This window comes from Ursus arctos, unplaced genomic scaffold (genome assembly GCF_023065955.2).
Source record: "Ursus arctos isolate Adak ecotype North America unplaced genomic scaffold, UrsArc2.0 scaffold_21, whole genome shotgun sequence".
In the NCBI taxonomy this organism is placed as follows: Eukaryota; Metazoa; Chordata; class Mammalia; order Carnivora; family Ursidae; genus Ursus; species Ursus arctos.
The window spans coordinates 2,299,314-2,317,488 of record NW_026622886.1 but is presented as its reverse complement, the minus strand read 5'-3'; the positions used below and the strand labels follow the sequence as shown (position 1 = coordinate 2,317,488).

The 18,175-nt window shown below is 39.9% G+C and overlaps 1 protein-coding gene across 12 annotated transcripts in view; it reads left to right on the top strand.

Moving 5' to 3' along the window:
- TNRC6B (trinucleotide repeat containing adaptor 6B) overlaps window positions 1–18,175 on the top strand; it is a 241,523-nt gene that overhangs the window by 155,345 nt on the left and 68,003 nt on the right. For 11 of the 12 annotated variants that reach the window (XM_057316502.1, XM_057316508.1, XM_057316505.1 and 8 more), the window contains 2 exons: window positions 11,948–12,035; window positions 16,295–16,316. In XM_057316502.1, coding sequence (XP_057172485.1) covers window positions 11,948–12,035; window positions 16,295–16,316 — 110 coding nt within the window. Of the gene's footprint in view, window positions 1–11,947; window positions 12,036–16,294; window positions 16,317–18,175 lie in introns of those variants that run through there. The other variant, XM_057316503.1, reaches the window with a different exon arrangement.

Genomic DNA, 18,175 nt, shown 5'->3' with positions numbered 1-18,175 from the left:
GGTCATCACAAAAATTTTCTTTCCTACGTTTTCTTGTAGTTGAAGGTTCTATATTTAGGTCTGTTATTCATTTTGAGTTAATTTTTATATATAGTGCAAGATATGGGTTGAAGTTCATTTGTTTTTTTTTTTTTAAATATGTTCAGTTGTTCCACCTTGATTTGTTAGAAAGCCTGTCCTTTCTACACTGAATTGCTTTTGCACCTTTTTTTTGAAAATCATTCTTCTGTATCTCTGTCCATTTATTTTTGGAATCCATCACATCCTAGTGAATTTTTTGTCTATCTTGATGCCAGTACACCACCGTCTTGATTACTCTTTTTTTTTTTTTAAGATTTTATTTTCAAGTAATCTCTCCACCTAGCGTGGGGGTCAAACTTAACCCCAAGATCAAGAGTTGCATGTCCCACCAGTAGTGCCACCCAGGTACCCCGATTGCTTTATCTTTAGAACAGGTCTTGGTGTCAGGTTATGTAAGTCCTCCAGCTTTGCCCTTTTAAAAGTTGTTGGCAATTCTGGGTCCTTTTGAAATTTTAAAAGGAGCTTGTAATTTCTATTTAAAAAAAAAATATCTGCTGGGATTTTGATAGGGATTGTGTCAAATCCATAAATTAATTTTGGGAGAATCAACATCTTAACAGTATTGAGTCTTCTAATCCATGAATATGGTACACCTCTTCACCTACTTAGGTTTTTAAATTTTTCTCTGAGCAATGTTTTATAGTTTTCAGTGTGTGGGGATTGCACACTTTTTGTCAGATTTATCCCTAAGTGTTCGTAAGTTTTGATGCTACTGTAAATAGGGTTTGTTAAAATTTCAATTTCTGATTGTTTGTTGCTAGTATATAGAAATACCATTTATTTTATATATAGATTCTGTATCCTAAAACCTTGCTAAGGTAATTTATTAATTCTAATACCACCCCCCCCCTTTTTTTTTTTGCTAGAATCCACTGTATATTCCACGAAGGAAAGACTTTAGGGAATTAAAGACTTTCACAACCATTTAGAAAGTCGGGAGGGGGGGGAATTCAGAGCATGGGGGCGCTGTTATTGTTGATGAAATTAGAGTGCCAGGTTCCCAGGAAAGTAGTGATCTCAGCTGCCTCCTGCTCCTGTATGGCTTTAACTCATCTGGAAGCTGCTGTGAAAGTGGAAAGTCCGGTCTCCTGCTGCCTGTGTGCCTGCTTGCAGCTGTTTTCAGAGCATATTGACTTCTGTCTTCCAAATCTCACATGGGTGTGCCTCACTTCAGCCCATCTAACCTAGAATAAATGGAGAATGGGCTTCTGAGAAATGTAGTTTCAGACCTTTTCCTGCAATGCAGGGAAGACTAGGGGGCATCAATGCTAGGCCGACAGTCTGGCACAGAGCGCATTAATAGAGATACATGTAAGATGCTGCACTCAGTTGTGAAGTGACTTTGCAGTACTGTGAAAAATAGGGGTGTTAGATGGTTGTAATTCAGTAAGATGTGATTTCCGAGAAGGCACACAGGCTCTTTGACCGTCCTGGCAGTGGTATATTTTCTGGGACGAGGAAGTGGCAAGGCCTGCTCTCGTGCTGCCTTGCCCAATAATTGGATGAGTATAGACAAACTCGAACATGTTCTGGGGATAATGACCCCAGTGTGAGGGGATAGAGAGCCAGACCACACAGGCAGTGTTGGAAGGAACTGGGAATGCCTTGGGGATGCATGATGGGTGACCACAATGTCTAGAGGACTTGCTCTGTGCAGCCTGGAAAGGAAGGCTTAGGACCAGTGGGCAGAAGCTGCAAGGAGACTGTTTCCAAAGCAATGTAAAGCATTTCTTGCACAGCTGGACTAAGATCGAATAGAAGGTCAGGAGAAGGGGTGCCTGGGTGGCTCATTCGGTTAAGCGTCTGACTTCAGCTCAGGTCATGATCTCAGGCTCCTGGGACTGAGCCCTGCGTCGTCGGGCTCTGCACTCAGTGGGAAGTCTGCTTCTCCCTCTCGCCTTCCCCCACCGGTGCGCGTGTGCTCTCTCTCTCTCTCTCTGCCTGATAAAATCTTTAAAATAACAAAAACAGAAGGCTAGGAGTTCCCTTTATTCAATATTGCTGGCCTGCCTAGCAAGAGTATATGTAAGGTATACTAAGAGTGGTTTCAAATTAGATGTTTTTTAGGCTTGTTGGTTTTACAACTTTTTCCACGTGGAATTTCTGAAAGTGAAAACAAGTTCTTTTAAATATTTTATCTTTATTTAGTTTGCCTAATTCTAAATAAGCCTATTCCTTGTATGTGTCTCAAAATACAGAAAGTGGGAAATCTGTGAGAAGCTTAGAGTCAGAGCCTAGGTGTACAAAAATCTTCTTGCCGTGTTTCACTGATTCTGAAACTGGCATTCTTTCCATGCTTGACATCTCCGAAATCTACGTGCAGGTGATGGCACTCTTCAACTACTGATGGCGCAGATTTGCGCTCATCCAGATTTTTTTTTTTTTTTTTTTGCATGTACAGTTTTGGCCCTAGCAATTCCTAATGTCATTTCGGTGGAGTTCCATACATATTTAGTACTCCATGAGGTTAATTGCATTTCAATATAACTTTGTAAAGATTATGCTGTAATTTGGCACTGAAACACAGATGGGAATAACAAGGCATAAGTTTGATAGTAATGAGGTTAGTATTTATTCTTGGAGAAATGACTACAATTCCATATTTTCTTGGAAAGAAATAACCAAGTGCATTGTACTTGTGCTATTCAAAGGCAAGTCCAGGGACCAGCAGCTTGTTAGAAATGAAGAGTTGTAGTTTACAACCCATATCTACTAAATAAGAATCTGCACTTTAATGAGATTCCCATTAAAATTGGAGAAGCATTGCTTTGTATAACTTCATGTAAGAAGATAACCCATATGAAGAAGGAGCTCTGTTAAATTTTGTTCCTGAGATACAAAAGAATTGCCAATCACATGTCACATGATGCATTTGAAGGCAGGAGACATTTCTATATCCCTCTAAATGAAAAATGCATTTACCTTAATTTTTCTAGGTTTAATGTTACCATTTTCTTCGCATGAGCCACTCAGTGTTAGAATGATTTTTATGCCTCAGTACTGTTTGGTTTTGTCTACTAATTTAATATCATGTGCAAATTACATTAGCATCCCATTAAATTCTCTCAGTCAGAACTAACAAATGAAAAAAATGTTAAGAATAGATCCAATAAAGATATTTGGAGTACCCTAGTATGTAATTTCCTCTGCCTGAATGGATATATTCCAACATGCTTGCTTTTTGTGTGCATTTTTAATTAAAACACTCTAAATGGATACTTTGAGCACTTTGCTTGACTCTTTCATGGCACTTCTTTTGTTAATTTTTTTTTTACCCCAGATACACATGTGGTATCATTAATTCTTAATTGGTTATGGTTGTTAATGATTTGGGATCTAGTTATTTTCTTAATGTTTTATAAATTGCTAAGATAACCATTTGTCTTTTAAGGAAATAAATATACAAGCCACATATATGAGATGTGCTTTGGAAAAACTCCATATAAGTCTGTGTGTGCAGACCGCAGAATTCACTCTCACAGGTGCCAGGGGGTTTATTTACTGGTGACACTATCTCACGGATTCTTGGGAACCACACGTCGGAACTGGGGAGGGCCCCATGGGGGCATTTTCCTCTTCCTGCACATTCAGGAAACCGTTATTACAGGTGTGGGCTCTGCTCCCTGAGAAGATCTGTGCCCCGAACCCCATCAGTTCCCTTCTAAAGTCGTACACAGGCACACCTTATTGGCAGAACATAAATCACATCTCGGTCTCTAGTTCTGAGGGAAATAGGCCCAAGGGAGCTTGGAATTGGAGTTGACTGAGCTGTTGCACATATCCACACAGAGTCGAACAATAGCATATATTACTACGTTATTACTAAAATTCTCAGTAAAAGAATCGTATGATGAATTACATGGTAGAGGAAGATTTTTAAAGACACCTGTGGTATCATATTTATCATGTATCTAATGTACTCAAGACCAAGAACCTTCATTTTTACAACAATTTGAACATATTAGAGTGAATTGTAAATTCTAGAATATTTTTGGGAATGCATTTCTGGGAATACCAGGACTAAATAATTTCTATAATTCTTTTTGATTCTTACATGACTTTCAAAAAGAACTACTTAAAAATGGTTTAAAATAGAAGTCCTTGGAAAAAATTTTAAATGGATGAGTCAATGTTGAAGGTTTTTTTAAATTAAAATTTTAATTGAGATAATTGTAGGCTCACATGCAGTTGTAAGAAAGAGATTCCGTGTGCCGTCTGCCCAGCTCCCCCTGATCAGTAGTTTCTTGCAGATCTGTACTACAGTATCACAACCGAAGTATTAACATTGATAGAACTCACCAGTCTTACTGAGATTTTCCGGTTTTACTTGTACCTATTTGTGTATATTGTGTGTAGTTGTCTATAATTTTACCACATGTAGGGTCACGTATTCACCACCATTGTGAAGATACAGAGCAGTTCCATTACCACAGGGATCACTAGTGTAACCACACCCGTCTTACTCTGCCGCACCCCCTTGCAGCCCCTGACAACCACGGTCATTCCAGAAACATTATATAAATGGAATCATACAGTATGTAACCATTGGGGTTGTCTTTTGTCGCATAGCATAATTCCCTGGAGACTCATCCAAGTTGTTGATGTATTAAGAGTTGTTTTTATTTTGTTTTGTTTTTTACAGTATTGGTTTGCTTCTGGCATGTTTCACATGTTGGGTGGATGCGTTGTATCCGTTCACATCTGTCTGCCTCGGTTCTGTGGAGTTGGTAATGAACTGCTACCACACTTACCACAGAGCATCAGGGATAGGTGTGTGTGTGTGTGTGTTTTAGATTTATTTGAGAGAGAGCACGCACGCACGCACATGCAGAGGGGAGAGGCAGAAGGAGAGGGAGAGATGACCTGAGCTGAAATCAAGCGATGGACGCTTACCCAATTGAACCACCCAAGCACCCCAGGAATAGGTTTTGATGCTGTTTGATGGGCAGGTGTCCAGACCGTAATGAAAAAGAAAATGCTCCTTATTTTAGAGGTGTTTTCCTGTCAAGATGAACCCTGGCTGTTTATGTGAATCGAGGTTCTTAAAATCTTTTCACTGCAGCAGCATCTTGGTGGTTACTGCTTTCAAGTATGAAATTGTCAGCCCTGCCTCTACTTGATGTTTGAAGCGTGATGGGCTTGGGCACATGAGTTCAGGAACCATTGGTCATGATTCTAGTTGTGGAAAAAAGATGATGAAGTAGGAGATTCTCGTTGGTGGGAAGAAGTTGGTCTCTTACCTGGATTATCAGAGGCCATGAATTCACATGCCCAAAGTTCTGGTACTTTCAAAACACCAGAGAAGCTGTGAGCTGTTTTCAGACATGGAGGGCAGAGCATGAAGAGCACAGGTTCCTGCCCTAACAATGTTGTCTGGGTTGTAAGGGGAGGAAGATACAGCTGTTTGAAAAAGTTAAACTGAGAGGCCAGGGAAGGCAAGCAGCACTGCATTTTGTTTGCTGCTGAATTCTCGGCCTCTAGCCCAGTGCTTGGCATCAAGCAGGCACTGAAAGAGAGAAAGAGAAGGAATGAATGAGGTAGAAGGGAAGCTTTAAAGAAGTAGGCGTCCTGTTCTTTTGGTGTGAGTGAGGGCTGTTACATCTAAGCCCAGAAGACTCTGATGGGTGTGTGGGGGTGTTTGCTGTAAGGGGAGGATAGAGGAGGAGGAGGAGGGGGATTCGCCCCCACCCCCCAAAATGAATAAAGCCCCAAACTATGCACTTTCCCATCTCAGGGCCCTTCTACTTACTCTGCCTGGTTGGTCACTCCCCTCCAGATAATTTTCTTCCTTTAGGCCTCTCACTGCCTCAGAGGGGCCTTCTGTGAACATTTTGTATAAAGTAGCCCACTCATCCTTTCTCCCTTGGACCTCTATAGTCCCTTTCTTGATTTATTTTCTTCCTGGCCTTGTTTGTCTGTCTGTCTCCCATCTGGATTGTCAGCTTTCTGAGGGTAGGGCCTGTCTCTCTTTCACCCGCTATTGTACCCCCAGTGCCTGGCACATAATAGTAATTCAGTGTATGGTAAATGATTTCATTAGTTGTTTGGAGGATTTTTTTTTTTTTTTTAACACATGTTCCTCCAAGGGATAGAAAAATTTCCCTCACTTTGTAATCATGGATTTTGGTAACGTTTGCATGGTGGGCCTGATGTGTCCCTGGTATTTTTTTTGCTGGGTGCATAAGAAGAGTAAGGTCATTACCCTGCATTCAGAGACTTCATAGGTAGCAAATGCAAACGTATTCAGCTAACCTTTCTGCAGTGTGATGGGCACTTTGAGGGAGGGATGCCAGCCACCTCTGAGGCCGGAAGCCTCAGCTCTCCAAATGTTGACACCTGAGAGGAGAGGTGGGCTTTTTGATTGAAGGTGAGAAAAAGAGATTTTGGAAGTGGTGGTCGTTATTCAGTTGTGAGAAGATAGGTCCCAGTTAATTTGAAAAATGCAGTCATTCTAAGAAGAGCCCCTGCTACCTGTCCTACCTCACCCACCACTTTCTCCTTCCTCCCTCTGCTCCAGCCTCCTTGTTTGTTGTTCCTCAGACACACCATCTCATAATGCTGTCTCCCAGATAGCCATGTAATCCCTCCCTTCAGTGGGATTCTTAGGCCACCTGATCAGAGAGGCCTTTTCTAACCATCATATATATGTAAGATGCTGTCTTCCCTGCCTGCCATCTCCATCAGATTACCCCACCCTGTCCTGTCCAGGCCACTTGTTGCCACCCGAAGTACGTGTTTTATACGTAGAGTTTTATTGTATATCTTTTTCGTTTGTTGCCTCTCTCCCCCACTGGAATGTAAGCCCCCTGAGAGCTGGGGTTTGGTTTTATTTCTGCTTTATGCCCAGTGCTTAGGAAAGTGCCAGCTCGTGTTAGGCACCCGTAAGTGTCTTTTAAAGGAATGGATCCATTCCTGGGCATCCCGGTAGAGGAGAGGTGAAACACAGATGAGCCCCAAACCAATCTCTGTTGCCAGGGCCCTCCCTGTTCAAAGGTGCCATGCTGTAGAGAAGCCGTTTCATGTGCTCTGATGCTGCCTGTGACGGATAGCCACCAGCACCTCGGGGGCCAGACGACAAGCCAGGGCAGGGGTGGTGGGGTGTCCAGAGGAAGGCACGTTTTCTGTGAATTGGAGTTGAAGTAGATGGATGTTGAGCCAAGACTTGACCACAGGGTAAGGTGTGACTGGGCCACAAAAAGGAGGAAGGTTGTCAGATAATGTAGAATGAATGAGGAAAAATATGGAAGTTAGAGCTGTACTGTGGGGGCGCCTGGGTGGCACAGCGGTTAAGCGTCTGCCTTCGGCTCAGGGCGTGATCCTGGCGTTATGGGATCGAGCCCCACATCAGGCTCCTCTGCTATGAGCCTGCTTCTTCCTCTCCCACTCCCCCTGCTTGTGTTCCCTCTCTCGCTGGCTGTCTCTATCTCTGTCGAATAAATAAATAAAATCTTTAAAAAAAAAAAAAAAAGAACTGTACTGTGAATGATCTTGAATGTGAGCTCTAGGGAGGTGTCCAGATGGCACAGCTCTTAACTTGCCCTGTGTGGTCTTAGCCACGTGGAGCCTTTGAATGTGTGATGTGGTGGGTTTTTAGGAATGTTAGCACAATCGCTCTTCAGTGTTTTGAACTTGTGAGCAGAGCAGGAGTCCTGCTCTGCCTCAGCTCAGGTGAATATCAGATATTTTCCCCTTTATTCAAGTACTGCCTTTCTCAAAAAATAGTTACTTCTACTTCTTTCAGTTAATGGTTATTAAAATAAAGAAACAAAACGCTGTTGTATTTTTTTCCACCTTAGACATTCTTAAAAGTAGTTTTGGCTTTTACTATTCTAGGTTTATTCTAGATTAGTGTGTACACTTACGTCTGGCAGTGTAGTTAGAGATGGGGGAGAATGTGAATGATTTCTTTTGCTTTCAGACTAAGAAGCAGTTGATGGTTAAGTGGGACCCAGCTAGTCGCCTGGCACTTGTATTTGGTTGCTGGATGAAAGGTTTGATTTTTGAGGTATAAATGCCTTTTAAAGTGTAGGCTTAAACAGAAGAATTTAGAGTAGTGGTTCTCTCCCCAGAGATTCCTATGTACTTGATTTGGGGTGCTACCCCGATAATGGTTTTTGTTGATTTTTAAAAATTTTGTTTTATTTTGAAACAATCTTGAACTTACAGAAAAGTTGCAGTATGATGAAAACAGCAACAGCACTTTTCCTGAATCACTTAAGAATAAATTGCCGTCCCAGTGTCCCATCACCTGCATCCCTTTCCCCTGTACTTTAGTATATTTCTAAAAATCAAGAACGTTCTCCTATTTAACCACAAAACAACTATCAGAATGAAAAAAAAACAGTGATACATTGCTACCATTTAATCTTCAGCCGCTACTCAGGGTTTGACACTTAGCCCAGTAATGGCCTTCACAGCAAAGAATCACACTTTGCATTTGGTTATTTTGTCTCTTTAATCTCCTCCTGTTTCCGTGAGGTTCAGTGATCCTGAAACTTTTGAGGATTGCAGACCCACTATTTGGTAAAATGCCTCTCAATTTGGGGTTCTCTGACATTTCCTTATGATGATATTCAGGTTATACATATTGGAGAGGAATATCATAGAAGAGATTCTGTGTTCTCAGAGCATCTGATCAACTCACAATTTCAGTTTTTCCCGTTATGATGATGTTCATGCGTTTTACTTGATTAAGGTGGTGTCTGCCAGGCTTCTCCTCTGTGTACTTACTACTCTTTCCTCCTTTCTGATTAATAAGTATTTTTATGAGAACATACCCTAAAACTATGTGAATATTCTATTTCTTTCACTTTTAACTTACTCATTTACTTATTTCTATCTGTATGGACTCATGTTTTCCTGTTTTATACAATGGCTTATGATTTCTTACCATCATTATTTTTATGTGCACACTGTCCCAGATTTAGCTAGTAACTAGGAACCCCTTCAGATTGGTCTCTGTAACCATTGGACACGCCTCATCATTTGTTGAACATTTCCTTGCTTCTTGGCCACAAGCATTCCACACTCATTTTGTACGTTCTTTGCCCTAGCCCCAAGTTAGCCCTTTTCAGTTCTTCTTAAAAATGGTAGGTAGAAGCCACAGTCTGGGTACTAGGTATGTTCATTGCTGTTTGGGTGTTGCTTGTTCCCAAGTCCTTTCAGTAATAGAGCTAGGTGAGTGAGTGAGTGTGTGTGTGTATGTGTGTGTGTGTGTGTGTGTGTGTTTGCATACATGAAGGAATATATGCATGTGTGGGCTAACAAAAATCACATCTATGTTTATTGTTTTGTCTGTCTCTATATGTTAAAAACCATGAGTAGATGCCAGTAACTAATTCTGATCCAACTCCACAGGACTCTCTTGAGCTTTTTCCCTTTCCATTTCGGTAACTCCTTTTTCAACAGTGAGAAACCTGGTTGTCATCGTCATTAACATACTTACTGATTGATCAGTCCCCCTGTATGTAACCACCTTCCCTGCGTGGATGCCCTCTTTGCCCTCTTGGGTTCTGGCTCAGCGTGGGGATATTTTAAAGCTCCCCAATGATACTGATGTGCAGCCAGGATAGAGCACAACTGAATGAGAAGAAAGGTGAACTCTGTACTTTTTGATTCATTATTAAGTAAATGGCAGGTTTTTAAGTCAGGTTTGGTGTGGGGAAAATAAATTCTTCCTAAGGAAGTGAAATCTAAAGAGAAAACTCAATTCTACCAATATAAGCAGTAAAAGATCAGGGTGAAAGCACAGCCTGTCTCCTGGAAAGCTTTGAAAAATGTTTATTTTGGAAATAAATCTGCTTGTAGTGAACATGAATTTCACTCCCTTTCCCTGAATTACCTGTTTATAGGAAAAAATACTTGAAAAGGTTAGTTGTTTTTAAGAATGTGGTTCATTAAAGACTTACTTTGCTTTTTTTTTTTACATTGCGTTTTTAAAATAAACTTTTTAGAATAGATATAAAGAGAAATTGCAACTCACTGCTCTTTAAAGCATTGAATATTTAAACAGATTTTCAGACTGTGTTGCTTCCTCAGTAGTCCGTTGCGCTTTAAAATGCAGGAACCAAGTTACAGTAACTGGGTCATGAGGAATTCCATCTTCTCCCACTTGCAGCCAGAGGAAGCAAGAGGCTCTGGGAGCCAAATACAACAGGCTCTCTGGCCAGATGGATGGTCAACATCCATCCTGCCAGTTTTCATGAAGCCATGATCTTAGAGTCGTGCACAGCTGCAGGTGGATTTTCACCAAGAGCTTCAAACTGGGACTGAGGTGCGCATAATCTGACTCCAAAGAATTCCAGCGTTCAGCCTAAGGGAATTACAATAAAATCTCTTCCTTGATGGTATTTGTAAAGCTTTCATTGAAGTTACTTTTGGGGTGTGAATTGTGCACCTTAGGCTTTCGTATATTTATGCCAGAAGCACCGAAGGAGAAAGGCCAATATTTGTGAATAGGGACAGAACCACAGAAAGCTTGGCATGTAGGTAAAAAACACCTTTTTTTTTTTTTTTTTTAAATCAGTGACCATTGTCTATAAATGAAGCATTACTTACCTAGTCATGAGAGCCGGCTCCAGTGTTGATCCTCAGTTCTTTGTACAGGTTCAGTGGTTACCACTCCCCAGACTTGAGTCCTTCAGGAGCTGTCTTTGTGATTTTTGCCATGTCAGCAAAGATTTATTTACTTCACGTTTGTCTTTAATTTGTCTGTCTTTTAACTTCGCATTTTTCTAGATGGTATCTGTGAAGCCATGAGTTTAATGTGTTGGATCACCTAAAATCACAAGTAATCTGCTCAGTACTCTGGGGGAGCTGGGCACTAGATCTCTAAGTCTCCTAGCTCTGCCATTCAGGCGGCGTGGCGTCTGGGTTTCCTGCCTTGCTTGAGCTTTGAAGCAACAGCAGTAGTTTCGCAATGCATTCTTCCCATTTGATACAGAGAGTAAAAGTTGGCAGCTTTCTATATACATCATATTAGAATATATATTAGAATATGTTACATAATAGAATAAGTACTATGTTCTTTTCAGATGTGAGGCATCAATTACATTATCTTAATTTCTTAGGATTCAGCCATTTCTTCAACTAGAATGTTTAGTATTGTGTATCGTTTTTGCTGTCATTGAGGGGAGCAAAGCCTGGTTAATTCAGGTGTACAGGAAGATGCAACTGGGAACTCATTTAGTAAGGAATACGTGGATTTATAGGACTCTTGATACCTGCCTTAAAAACACGAGTAGAAAACATGTAAAACCTACAGTATTAATAATGTAGAAGAAAAAATATGAAATGTAGAACATAGAGTTTTATGTTAACCGTGCTGGAGATGTCATGGAAATATACCTAAATTGTGATAAATATCTGTGTATCATAATTAAATTAATATATTCTGTATTATTTGTGAGGAATATTGCCTATCAAAAATTTTTTCTTCGACATTATTAATCCTGTATGTTTTATGTGCTTTCTACTTGTGCTTTTAAGACCAGGTACTGAGTGTTCTATAGCCCCACGGATTCCAGGAATATCCCCAGAAGCTGACCAAACGTTGTCATATATTCAAATCAGGGTTTTTGCTGAGTGTGTGTATGTGTGTGTGTGTGTTTTAGGAAGATATTTTAAAGCTCACTTTAATGGGCTTCTTTGAAACCAGACTGTCATATTTTGTAGAAGGAGTAACAAACCAAAATATGGGGATAACTAAATGTGGTGAGTTTTATGCATCCTCTTAGTTTAAGTAAAATACCATGTTCTGCTCAGTCACAGAGATGGAATGTTTGCACACCATCTACAAGCATTTCATTTGCTACACAAATAGACTGAATATAGATGTTAACCTTTTGGTGTGACATTACTTTAACAGAGAGAAGGAGCAAGAAAGGGAAGAACAGTTAATGGAAGACAAGAAAAGGAAGAAAGAGGATAAAAAGAAAAAAGAAGCCACTCAGAAGGTGGGTTTAATCACTCAAGTCTGTCTTGACATCCACCAAGCATCTAGAAGAAGTAACTGCTTTGGGTTGGATACCTGACAGCTCAATAATGCTGCTTACTTAGTTTACTTGAAAGTTTGAAGATCTGAAAGTGGGAGAAAGTTGAAGACCTACATTTGTTTCCGTAAAGTAGATATTCAGGAAGGTTGCAACTGATTTAATGAGAACCTCAGCAAACAATATTGAGAAAGGCAAGGGAGTCCCCAACACTTAAATTCTTACTGAATTTCCTTATTCATACCATAATTAATCTCCATTTTCTTAGGTCGGCTTATAAAGTAACTTTTAAAGGCTTGTTAAGTTCACCCCAGTGTTCTTCTTTTGGTCCCTCTACAGCACTGTCATTTGTAAGAGTCTGCTTAGAGCTTTGGGGGAGATAATATTGCATGGCTTTGAGGCACTTGCTTGGGGAGGAAGAGATGCTAAAACAAAAGAGACACAGGCCTCACCTCTGTTAACTGACAAGTCTTAATTGATGTGCTTGACCTCAGCGCTGTCTGAGCAGAGACCAGTGGGCCCCACCCCCTCTCCTTCAGTGTGTGCCCCTCTGCCCCTTCCCTGGTCTGATACTGTTTCCCCCACCTCGCCATTCTTCAGCATTGCCTACTTGGGCTCTGGTTCAGCAGGGGTGTTTTGGTGCCTTTTGGGGAGGTAAAGAGTTTTGCCTCCAGTTCTTGTTGCTACTGCCTAGTGCACTTGGGAAGCAGGACCTCACTGTGAGGCAGGTTTGAGGGTCCTGCTATAGGGCCAGGTTATTGAAGCTAAGTTTAGAGAGGTAGAAACTGTTACAAGGTTCAGAGGGAACTCTAGCTTTAGAACAGACTCAAGGCAGTCAGACACAAACCAGTGCAGGGTATAACGGAACACCACAAATTTTCCCCGCATTACTGTATATAATGTATATTCCCATGAGTCAGTCTGAATTTTTGAAATAGATCATTTATGAGTGCCAGGAGAAAAAAACGATACTGGAAATATTTTCTGAATTGGATTGCATATGACCCTGCCACATTAAACATATAAAGTACAGTTTTATCTTTTCTTCATGACTTAATTAAAAGGAATATTCGTTATTGTTGGTACTATATTATAATAGACTGCTGTGCGTGCTCATTAAGGTTTGTCTGCCTTAATTGTGTTTCTGTTTCTGTTGATAGTGGTGTGCTCACCACACATCCTCATGCTATCAACCTGCTTCTAATCTGAGCTCGTTAGAATTGTCTAAAATGTCAGTAAAGAGTCTGAATAAAGATGTCAGATAACAACCCAGAGGTTTTTTTCATACTTGCCTTTGGAGGCGCAGTCGCATTCCACATGTTGAGGTTGTGATAAGCAGGTCCACCAGCGAGAGGGTGTCAGGGCATTGCCCCTCTGCATACTGACCTTCCAGCTGGAGTGATAGAGAATAAACTGCAATGAAGGCTTTCTTTCCTTTAGGGCATTCACATTTCATCAACTAAATTGGTATAAAAATTGGATTTGCAGTCTGTGGGAATGAATGGTTAATAGGCTGGACACTGGTGAACTTGAGCAAAGGCTGGTAATAAGATAGCAAATCGAGTGATTATTTTAGGCAATAGATGGTCTGTCTTCATTCTTCACATACGTAACAGTGTTTCTCAACTGGAAAATATCAGTATCTGGAAGTGATTGATAAAATATGCATCTGTAAACTTTCATTGTGGATCCCACTAATAAAAAAATGATTTAAAATACAGGGTGGTGTGGGTTTATTCAAGAGCGAATTTGGGATTTATGCAGAGAATGTCGTTTATACAGCTGGACAATCGCATCTGCATTAAGAACCAGTTCAGAAGTTATGGCAAAGAAGAAAATCACCATAAATAAAATTTCAAATGGTTAATTATGAACAATAAAATTCAGTCATTTTTGTTCAAAAATCTTCTAGATTGGCTGACGCAGGATCCAGGTCAGCACATGGCCTTGGATATTGTTGTATCATACCGAACCGTTGTGTAATTCCAGAATTCTGATTTAGCAGTTTTAAGGAAGAACACAAAGCTTACCATGTGATTGTCTTAGTGGCTTCCAACCTTATTGTAGAGACAGCGCCTCAGCGAGGTGGCATAAAATGTGCCATGATGCAAAGAATTGTAGAGAATGTGCCAGAGGTTCTATTATGTGGTCATTCATTCATTCATTTAGCACTGTTTACGGTGTTTCCACATCCTTCTCGCTGCTTACCCTGTTGTTTACAATCATCTCTTCGTGTCTGTCTTCCCTTTAGACTGACTGTTAAGTTTCTCAAGGTTTTACTCATATTTGTATTTCCGGGAGGTTAGGGCAGTGCCCGGTACATAAGAGTCACTCAGAAATGGTTTAATAGATCATTGGTTAAGAATAAGTGCTGGCAATGTAATTTTCTTGAAGAATGTGCTTTTACTTAAAGCTAAATGATTTCCACACAGACATTAAACTTGAGCTTTTCTCATGAGCAGTTTGCTCTTTCTAGAGCCATCACTGAGTAAACTGTTAGATTTCCATTCATGAGAAAGGTGTCAAGGAAGGATTCCGTTCACATTCGTTTAACTGTTGCTGCTGAAGGATCATTGTTTAGTGTTGGCAGAACACATGCTTTGATCATCCAGCTTTTCACCGTCTGGAGGACAGCTCTTTTAACAGAACTCACGTTGTAAGACACATGTGACATTATTTGGGTTTGTTGCTTACAGCAGGGGAAGGCATTGACTTCCTGTATAACTGATCTTCAAAATGGCATTCTAAGAAATATTTATAATGTTATAAATTTAAATTGCTTTAAGGAATTGGTATGTATACAGGTCAGTTCATTCTTGGTGAAATGGAGTTTTAGAAAAATTGCACAGAAGACTTGAGCTCTGTAACAGTTAGTACAGGGAAACGCAATTTTCAAGTGCTGTCTAGTACGAATTCAATAGAGTAGAATTAGCTTGTCTTTTAATGTAAGAAAGTAAGGAACACTCCGGGAGGTCATACAACTAGGGCATTTAATTCAGATGCGGTCTCTGGCATTAGTGTGCTGGAGTCCACTGTGAAGCGGGTTGGTTAACTATAGGACATACACCCCAAAGGTGAGCATGTTTTCATGAGCACCCACAGTGGTAGCTTGGTATGATTATCAGCCACAAATAACCAGACATCTTCATTTCTATTATAAAGTCAGAGAACCATTAAAAATGCTTTAGAAGATAAACATTTGGGAAAAGGGAGTCAAAATCATGCATGATCTCAATAATAATAATAATAATAATAATAATAATAATATAAGCCTATTAGAATTCTGGCATATTTCCTTTTGGATGTTTTTCTTATGCATGGCATTTTGTGGTTTTTTAATATTAGAGGGCATGTATAATTAGGTGCCCTCCTTTGTTTTCCTCTCTTCATAGCAGAAGCAGTTTTCCATGTAGCTCCTAATCATCGTTTCCAAACTCTCTAAAAACCCATTATTACATTCAGCCTGTCCAACCTTTTAGGTTAATCACTTCCATAGATGTATTAGTTACTATATAAAGAAGTACTTTCAACAAAGTTATCTTTATTTGTCCAGAATTTACACGTTTCAGTCATTGCTGTATTTCATACTGTTTTACATGAACTTGATTAAAAATAACAAACATTTATTGAGCATTGGCAGAGGATATCCGATTTAATCCTTGTAACAATGCTTTTTACCGAGATACTATTATTACTAATCTCCATGCAACAGATAAACAGAAAATTAAGATCCCACAGCAGGAAGTGGCATGGCTTGGTTTTAAATCCTGCCTTTCTGCCATGGCCTCTGATACCTCTGATGATGGGCCCCTGGACTTTTTGCTTTCTAGATTGAGATCGAGTGTGTGAGTCCATATCATAGGGTGATCTTTTTGTGTCTATGGCTGATTTAGTTTCTAGGCTCCACCCATTTGCTTTTCTCTAGTCATAGCGTCAAAATGACAAACAGCATTCTCGGTACAGGTGTTTCATCATTTAATAGTAATGGGATGCTTTTTGTTTTAATTTTTAGTGTCCATAATAGTGGCCATGTAAGTTATAACTGGACATATGGCCATTGTCTTTACAGAAGGATGTCTGAGCTCTCAAGCTTTTTTTCTGGGTCTGAACTATGTCTGCATGTCTGATAGCTTAAGTTACTTAAGTCATTAGAATTACAGTACTCTTAAAATACCGAACTAGAAAGCAAACTCATTCATTTATGTCTGTTCATTGTTTTTCAGGTCACGGAACAAAAAACCAAAGGTAAGATTTTTTTTTTCTTTTTTCAGTCGTTGGAACCTTCTGTGCTTAGATTTTATACCCTTACTGACTCAGCCTCCAATCCACTTGATTAGTGAGAGTGGGTGCGAGGTAATTAAGTTGGTTGTTTGCAGCCACTGAAGAGCAGTAATGACAAATTAAAAGTACTTGTAGTAGTGTTTCTAGATGGCCTTAAAATTTTTAGGAGGCAAAAGAGATTAGAAAAAGTGATATCTTGTTTTGAAAGTATATGGGTCATGATTTTAACTGAATCTTTTTCAACAGTAACAAAAACAAAACTCTAGCCCCTAATTTATAGATGGGAACTGCAGAGGATTGTTGACCATCTTGATCCATGACATGCATTGTGTCTGAAAGGGAGTGTTATGTCTAGGATGGTCACGTGGTCCTCTGGGCTAGAGCCTGGAATCTGCTTTTTCAAAAAATAATACATTTTAACTCTGTACAAAATAGTGATGTGTTATAAACAGAAGCAGATGTCCTTCAGGTCATCCCCAACCTTATGGTCTATGTACTTTCAGATCTCTCATCTGTTAATTTTGATTATGCAGTCTTGTGCATAATCTTGAGCGATTTTTATTATGCAGTCTAGTGATGGCCACACTTTTGGTCGGTTCCCTTTTAGAATGGTAGACTTCATTCCTTGAGACCAGTGTTCTAAGTCCTATCCTTGCCCACTTAAATATGTGGTTCTCAGCTAGGGTATGTATTAAAATCATTTGCATAGACTTGTCGAAATACACAAGCATGGACCTCCTCCCAAACCTTCATGGTCTCAGGCCACAGCCCTAGCAGATGTATTTTGAGAAGCCCTATAGGTGATCCCAGTACATGTCCCAGGTTGAGAACCACTGCCCCAGATGAAAGGAATCGCATAGGACTGTGATAACTTGGAGGAAGGTCCCAGTGAATGAATGGATAGGCCAAGATGTGATGGGAGGCCCTCTTTGGACCACCAGGCCAAAGCATGTCATACAGTGATGGAAAACTAATAAAGACAGTGCTAGTTTTTAAGGGAACGTAGTTCTGGAAAACAAATTCTCAGATGACTAGACATTACTGTAATATATTTCTAATCAAAATGCATTTCAAGGGAGGATGTAGTCTGGGACCTTGTAGTGATTTATAAAATAAACTGATAAGAACCATTATAAGTTATAATTATCTTAATTAGTTAGAATAGTATTCTCCCCTTGTACTTTCAGCCAGTACCAACCCAGAAGTGGGCTTTATTTGGAAGTATCTTTATAATTATATGTTTGAAATAGAAGTTATACTTACCATAAAAATAGAGTTGTTGATAGTAGTACAGTGTCCATATTTTCTAAACCAACATACTATCTAGGAAAGGATTTAGGCACATAGTATTTATATTTATAGGACTTTCTGATGATTTATCGGGACAACAGATGAGAAAATTGGCATTTTCCTGGAAAATCCAGGCTCTGTGGTTGTTGAAACATGGTGGTTAGGTTCCTGGGCCTGGCCACAGCTCTAATGCTCATGAAGCCAAGTACCAACTGAGCTATGGAAACAAGCTGCTCTGTATGGTAAGTGGTGTTCCTATTGGAAAATTGAAAATCCATTAAGACATTCTTTCTTAGATTTTTTGTGTGTGTGTGCTAAGGTCTGTTCTCAGAAACACATTCCTCTTCCCTCTGCCAAAATCTTAAAAATCAAACTTAGTTTTCTACTTACTACTGAATTTTCTTTCCAATTAGGATTTTTTTCTCACCTACCATGAAATGGAATACAGCCTCACAGTTCCATACTCGTCCCATCCCACCCCCCATCAAAAATTAAAGTAAAATAATCCTAAAGTGAGCTGAAAGCCTGTTTCA